This window comes from Phragmites australis, chromosome 20, assembly GCF_958298935.1.
Source record: "Phragmites australis chromosome 20, lpPhrAust1.1, whole genome shotgun sequence".
NCBI classification, from domain to species: domain Eukaryota; kingdom Viridiplantae; phylum Streptophyta; class Magnoliopsida; order Poales; family Poaceae; genus Phragmites; species Phragmites australis.
The window spans coordinates 6,210,419-6,217,877 of NC_084940.1; the positions used below are offsets into that span (position 1 = coordinate 6,210,419).

A 7,459-nucleotide genomic window follows, 5' to 3' on the forward strand; every position below is an offset into this window, starting at 1 on the left:
AATTGTATATGCAGTCTGAAAGTACATAGATTGAACGGAGTCGTATTTGTTAAAAAAAATATTTAATTGATCATATCTATCTAAGACAGGTTAAGCTGAATTTCTGTTTGGTTGATCGAATATAAAACCACATAAATGAATTTAAGAATTAAGACTGTGATTGATTATTTACATGAAAATAATTTTATAACACTTATAAATGAGCTTGTCTATATAAACGAATATATAAACTTATATCTATCGGAGGCTGCGGGAGTACACTTGTATTCGTATGACTAGAATAGAACAGTACATACGGACAATAAAACAACCATATTACTCTCATACAACAACCAATCACACTCTTACCCTTTTGTTCCACTTTAGTGAATCGCTATTTTCTGTGTCAGCGATGTGAAATGCGCCGGACGAAAGTAGCTGCACTTTTGCTCCGGTTACCATGCTGAAAATTGTATATCTGACTTATATGTCATTAACAAGATTCTTTGCACTTCAAATTTTCGTTTCCACCTTATTGTTTTTTTAATAAAAAGGTAACAGTTTCTGAATTCTAAAGGTTTTTAATGTACGTTGGAGCTGTCTTCACATTAGGTCTCTGATCCTCGAAGTTTGATCCTTAGAGTAGAAACCTTATTTCTCATCTGGGTAAATGTTTCATAGTTAGAAATTAAAGGTATATTTTTTGAAAGCAGATAGTTGTGCTTAATCCAATAGATTAAAGGCGAAAAGTTAGCCGAACGGGAGTCAAGCCATCTATGAAGTAGGGACACATGCATTCTCTGCTTTATTATTCTTTTTTTGTCAAAACCATTCACATTAAACATTTCAAGAATATATGTAAACGCGTGTATTCGTCAAACCTCAATTCCCTAAAATCTACCAAATCTTTTTCTACTTTCCTAGCTTTTGGATCCCATGGAGCTTTATGCTTCGGTTGACTCCATCCACCTCCTCTCTGGCGGCGGCATCTACTACTACATTTACTGATGTAGAGCTTGAGTTATGGATCAGGTTCATCGAAGCCACAACCTTATAGGGATATATGGGCAACAGAAGGACAATATATATGGCTCAAGTTAGGATTAAGATTCAATAGAACCACAATCTTATGCAGTCATCTAAATATCCTTCTATATCTTCCACTGCAAGCTTTAATATGGATCTTCTTACTTTTGCTGTGGCCTCACCTTGCTGATGTTGGCTCTACCATGGTGTCTCTGGTGTAACCAATGAACTCTACTATGGTGGCTCTTGTGTAACCAGTGAACTCCAAGACCTAGCACCTCGACAGGGATAAAACAGGATGGATAATGTATACCAAGATCCGATGCCGTATCGTGGGGAAAACACTTGACAGGTTCTTAACATGATAATATCCAATCCACATCTGATATCTCCTATTATCTAAGGTGGCAAATCCGCTCCATATCCATATGCGACCATATATTTGATATTTTCTTCTCAAAATTTCCAATCTTTTAGCAAACTATATATCGACACTTTAGTCGGTAAATTCACTCTTTACATGTGTACTACTAAGTTTATTTGTTTCAAAACCGCCCTGTATCGTCCGAGTCCGTACATAATTGTATTTTTATATGGCTCCAAATCCGTGGGTGAGCAATATACATCATATACGACCCGGTTTCACCGGATTCGTATATGTAAGTATTCCTTTCTTTTAACTAACTCCATGCAAGTATTCATTGCAATCAAAGTACCAGTACAAGAACAATTGTCTGGGCTTGCAACCCGGCGACAGCACGTGATATGCAACGCTCGGGCCACATGGACCGGTCCTCTGATCCCAGAAGCTCTGCACCGATGGTAAAATCGTCTTCCTATCCTGCAAGTTGAGGCCACGTACGACAACGTAACCTCCATTTTAATTTTCGAATGGCACGTCAGTGTAACATTGACCGGCCAAATAGGAATGGCTCGCGGCATGGCTTTACTCTCTTTTCCTTCGGCAGGTAAAGAATTCCAGATTTGAAGGACGCCGCCAAAACTGTAGCAGGCTTGTCCGCCGGGGATATGCACGAGGAGACGGGGGCGCGGACCGGAAAGAATGGCCGATCCCCGTCCGTGTAAGAAAGCTCGCGCCGGGGGGGGGGGGAAATGGCGGAAGGGTTAAAAGAGGGCGCAAAAGGATCCTCGAGAAAGCCCAGAAAACGAACGGATCGTTGGAGGTGGCGACGCTGGCGAAGTGTCACGGGTCTACCTTGAAAGCTGAATCTCAGAACTTCCAATCCCTCTCTCCAAAACACCAGACAGATAGAGCGACACATATTCCCTCCCACCACCACCCCCACAGCCCACACGCTCCCCGAGGCAGGGGCACACCACACTTGCCTGCACAGCACTGCTCGGCTCGACCACCCGGCCCCCGGCCCCCGACCCCTCCATGTTCACCACCACCCCCAGTTAAAATACCAGTCACCCGCTCGCCCCGTATCGTCCACCTCAAAGGGGAGACAACCCAAGTTAAAACCCCAAGAAACCTTCGTCGACGCTTCGTCTCCTGTAGTCCTGTGGGAGGGAGAGAGAGATGGAGAGGTGCGGGAGCTGGGAGTGCGACGCGGCGGCGCAGGCGGCCGCGCAGAAGGCGGTGCCGGCGCCGTTCCTGACCAAGACGTACCAGCTGGTGGACGACCCGGCCACGGACCACATCGTTTCCTGGGGGGACGACCGGGTGTCCACGTTCGTCGTCTGGCGCCCGCCGGAGTTCGCGCGCGACATACTCCCCAACTACTTCAAGCATAACAACTTCTCCTCCTTCGTCCGCCAGCTCAACACCTACGTAAGTTGCCTTGTTCTCTTGCTTGCACGACGGGTTTCTAGTGTTTCTTGCATGGATGGGTCTTGATGGAGAGGGTGGCAACGTCGCAATGCAGGGTTTTCGGAAGGTCGTCCCGGAGCGGTGGGAGTTCGCGAACGAGTTCTTCAGGAAGGGGGAGAAGCAGCTGCTCTGCGAGATCCACCGGCGCAAGACGTCGTCCGCGTCCCCGTCGTCGGCGTCGCCTCCGCCGTTCTTCGGGGCGCCGCACTTCCCCCTGTTCCACCCCGGCGCCCCGCACCACCAGTTCGTGGGGGACGACGGGCTTATGGCGGCGCACGGCATGGGCGTCGCGTTCCCGCACCCGCATTGTCGGGAGCCGCACGCCGCTGCGCCGGTGGCCACGCGGCTCCTGGCGTTGGGCGGTCCAACGCCATCGCCGTCGCCTGCCACCATGGTCGGCGGCGCGGGGCGCGCGGCTAATGCGGCGGTGCTGATGGAGAACGAGCGGTTGCGGCGCAGCAACACGGCGCTGCTGCAGGAGCTGGCGCACATGCGGAAGCTCTACAACGACATCATCTACTTCGTGCAGAACCACGTGCGCCCCGTGGCGCCCAGCCCAGCCGCGGCCGCATTCCTGCAGGGCCTCGGCCTGCAGGCGCGCAAGAAGCCCGCCGCCGTGGCCACCGGGCTCAACAACTCCGGCGGCAGCACCACGTCCAGCAGCTCGCTCACCATCGCCGAGGAGCCGTCCCCTCCGCCGCAGCAGATCGACAAGAGCGGCGGAGAGGCAGGCAGCAGCTGCGCCACCCGCTCTGCCGCGCCCACCATGCTGTTCGGCGTTCACCTATGCGCCGCCGCGAGCGGCGCGGGCACCAAGAGACCGCCTTCCCGGGAGGACCAGCCGCCCACGTCGCCTGCCACGAAGCCGCGCCTGGCGCTCGAGAACACCGACCTAAGCCTGAGCGTCGCGGCGCCGTCCGGCGCCTCGTCTCCAGCTAGCACTAGTTAGTCAGCTAGCTCACTCACTCGCCTAGCGCCTAAGCATGCAGCGGCGGGGCGACTGTTTTGTTGTTCTAGTTCGACCGTTTTGTTGTTCTAGTTCGACGTGTTCCGTTTCCACTGGTAGATCAGTTAGTTCTTTTGTTGCTGTCTTTTGCTTAGGGTTCTACTAATTGCACTACTGTGCCAAGCAAGCACTCAGAACTAGTGCCCTCATGCGGAGAGCTAATCCAAGCCATCCAAGTTTTTGTACAGAAGTATGTAACGCATGCAGTAGCTCTGATGAGTCCAGAGCGAACAATCTTTTGGACGACGAGTCCGGAAAGAGATGTTTCGTTTGAACCGCTTTCTGCGCTTCGTTCTCCCCGCTGGTGCCTTATACTTGCGCTCATGGCCTCATGGGAGTCAAAATGTGAAAGGCAGTTGCAGCTGCGCAGGCTAGGCTTGGAACTATACTCGCCATCGCAGCTCACATGTCACAAGTGTTCGATCCATCAGATTGCGAGAGTAGAGTGATACCGATGCCGATGCGTACAGTAGTCATGTTCCCGGGATGCCGTGACATTAGCATGCAGCGGCCGCAGCAGTACTGGACAGTCAGCTAGCAGTAGCCCTAGGTGGCTCCGTAGCAGGTTGAGAAGGGAGTAGTAGGCTGTCCGTGCGGGAGAACCGAGAGAACGGCAGCGTCATGATTAGTCGTCTGGCGCCAGATCTTGAGAGAGAGGGGTCTAATCTGGAGCCGGAAGCGTAAAGACCGGGCAAGAGATCTTGGCCGGCTTCGCCTAACTTCTCTCCGGGTGGGTGGTGCACCGGTGCGCGTGAGATGAGATGGCAGATGGCTGTGGTGTACTGGTGGTCTCGGCTTGAATGCAGAATCGGTCATGTGTCGTGGGGGTGGGCTGGCATCGGGCTCTGTTTCTTCTACTGGCTTCTGCCGCTGCTACTGCTGCTGTGGCTGCAGCAGCAACCCGCGGGGTTCCCACGATATCCCCGAAAATCCAAAAGGGAGGCGTCCGGACTCTGACCGCCTTCCGTTCCCTCGGAACGTGATAGTTCTGGCCAGATTCCCCCGGTCCGCAGCTTGCAGGCCTCGGCCCCACATGTCCAGTTCGTCTTCTCTTCGCACAAATTTCCCTACGTCCACCACGGCCTGGTGCTGCAACTAGCCAGTACTCGTAGCTTGGAGGCAGCTTGCGCCAATTCTTTTACATGAAGCACCCTTACTTAACTCGGGTTGTAACAGCTTCTTTTGCATTTCACAAACACGCCTACGGAAGGCCGACTCCAGCAGGAGCGGCAAAACTTCCACTGTGCAGACTTTTTTTTTATAGGGATACGGATAAGAGCCGGATGCTAAGAAAGTTGCGAGCGAAAAAAAAAGAAGATTGCATCACTATAGCTAGAGGATAACTGAGGGTTTGAGAAGAGAAGAAAAATATGATAACATTAGAGATAAAAAAAATAAAAAATACTATAATAGTGTTATAGTGGATGAATTTTTAAACTACATGCTGGAGATGTCTAATATGGTATTTTCGCTATCTTTGATTAGTTAGACACTAATATTTCCAAGAAAAAAAGTTTTGCGCGCAATCAATATCACAGAATAAGTGCTCTAATAATATATGCTTAGAATATTCAAGCACCAATGGTGAAAGAGAACATTATACCATGAAACAACTACTGTTAGAATGTAATGAAAAACAATTGAAAGAAGTATATATCGCACATAGACATTGCCAATTCAATAAAACCATTTACCTTCTCTATCTGCGCAAAGTTTTGTGTAACAACTACAAATATCCTATCGAGATCGACAATGCTACCATCACATCAAAGCTCACACAGATGCGCGTTTTCAAAGCCACACTTGTAGCATTGGCCGAGTGTGCTCTCACAAAATAATCATTTCCATCATGAGAACCTATCAATATACACACACTAGAGCATATAATTATGTTTTCTATGCGAATAGTAGATGATGCATTGAAGGTGATGGCTATAGCATGAGGGAGGATGTTCAAGTAAGAGAAAAGATGGCTAAGGAGCCATACATCCATGTGGTGATAAAGACATATGGAGACACCAGCTGTGAAAAGGTAGAAACATTTGATAAAATTGAGGTGAGATTTCGAGCATGCACTCATAGAGTGAAGGCAACCATGGCTTTTTTTGCTTATGCATGTGGCAGCACGAAAAGAAAAACACGGGTTGAAGAGGAGTATTGATTGAAGGGGAGATGTGAGAGGATGAATCTTGAATGCTGGAACTGACCTAACATTCCAAAATTAAATTGCTATTACTTTTGAAACCAAACACGTGTTTTGTAGATACTCCTAAATTAAATTTAGTTTTAAAATATCGGCATATACTATTATAGTTTCAGCAATATAAAATAAACTATATGTGCATCACTAGTACGCGACGTATAGGTCAAAACACTAAAATATTTTTGTTGAGCAAATAATTTGCAAGGATACACAGAATTTAAAATAGCATGGCGCATTTCAGTGGCGTATACGTGGCAGCCACCTACCATTATCAGGTTTAGTAGCGTGGAAAACCTGATTTCGTAGCTTTAGCAAGCTTCGGTGTAGTCTGCCTGCAGTACTCGCACCAGTTTCCGGCTGCATCGTCGTGGGCCCTGCCGGAGACAGTAGTCCAAGACAAAATTATTTAATGCGTAAACAAATCTGAATCACCTCCCCTCGTCCTTCTCCACCCCACCAGTCAGGCCGCTCAGAGAAGATGCTCTGCAACGGCGGTGAGTCGAAGGCGGCACCACCCCAGAACATGAAAATGTCTAGGGCTGGAAATGGGTCCGATCCAGTTTAGTGGAGTAAAATTATACTCGACTCAGAAACCTGACAACCTTAACTCGATTCGTACACAATTTACTAATCGAGCGGAAACTCCAACCCGAACCTGAGCCTGTTTGGCACCCATCGGGTTTCAGCGCCCGTTGGATTGTCCAGGACGCCTTCCTGTGTTAGACTTGCGACGCCACCGTCCACTCGGCCAACCTGCTCGTGCGCCGCCACCATTGTGTCTGCCTCCTCTCAGCGTCCTCCTCCTCACCTCCGCGCGACCTCAACGTGCCCGCATGGCTCAATAGCCTCAAGCGTCGACCCCAGGAGCAAGCACGAGGTGGCGTCCGCCGCAGCTTCGTCAGCGGTAGTCCTCGATCTCGAGGCGGAGGAGTCTGGATCTCGCATTGTGGGCTACAATGACCATGGGATGGAGGACGACGAGGAGGACCAGCTGTGTCGCGTGCCAGCGTTCGATCCCATGCTTGCCGAGCTGTACAATCCCGTGGTCGACGAGGGGGAGCAGAAGCCGACCTGCCTGATCTCGTCCCTCGCGGAGACGTCGCCGGAGTTCACCTCTGACTCGGCGGAAGCAGACGAGCTCTTTGGGTTCGACGTCCCCAACATGGAGCTCGCTAGCTTCGCCGCGTACATGAAAAGGAAGCAGTCAGAGATGGATTTGCGGCCGAACCGCCAGATCTGCAGCAGGAGGAGGCCAAGGGACGGCTGTCGGGCAGTGGGGAGGCCTGGCTGTGGCTGTCGGGCAGTAAGGAGGCGACGGTGGCGGCAACGACCAGCTGCCCAATGCGGCTAACAGGCTAAGCTGCTTCGGGGAGGGACTAAGGAGCATTGGGCAAGCTGGCAGGCCGCGCGG

At 50.4% G+C, this 7,459-nt stretch overlaps 1 protein-coding gene across 1 annotated transcript; it reads left to right on the top strand.

Annotated features, from left to right (window-relative positions):
* The first annotated feature begins 2,315 nt into the window (after positions 1-2,315).
* On the top strand, positions 2,316-4,087 carry LOC133901885 (heat stress transcription factor B-4c-like). Its single transcript, XM_062343421.1, has 2 exons — positions 2,316-2,800; positions 2,895-4,087. The coding sequence occupies exons 1-2, from the start codon at positions 2,549-2,551 to the stop codon at positions 3,786-3,788; spliced, it is 1,146 nt and encodes a 381-aa protein (XP_062199405.1). The 5' UTR covers positions 2,316-2,548; the 3' UTR covers positions 3,789-4,087.
* Positions 4,088-7,459: the final 3,372 nt, after the last annotated feature.

Coding starts and splice junctions, on each gene's coding strand:
- LOC133901885 (XM_062343421.1), top strand. CDS start 2,549: ATGGAGAGGTGCGGGAGCTGGGAGTGCGACGCGGCGGCGCAGGCGGCC. Junction 2,801..2,894: donor TCCGCCAGCTCAACACCTAC/GTAAGTTGCCTT, acceptor GTCGCAATGCAG/GGTTTTCGGAAGGTCGTCCC.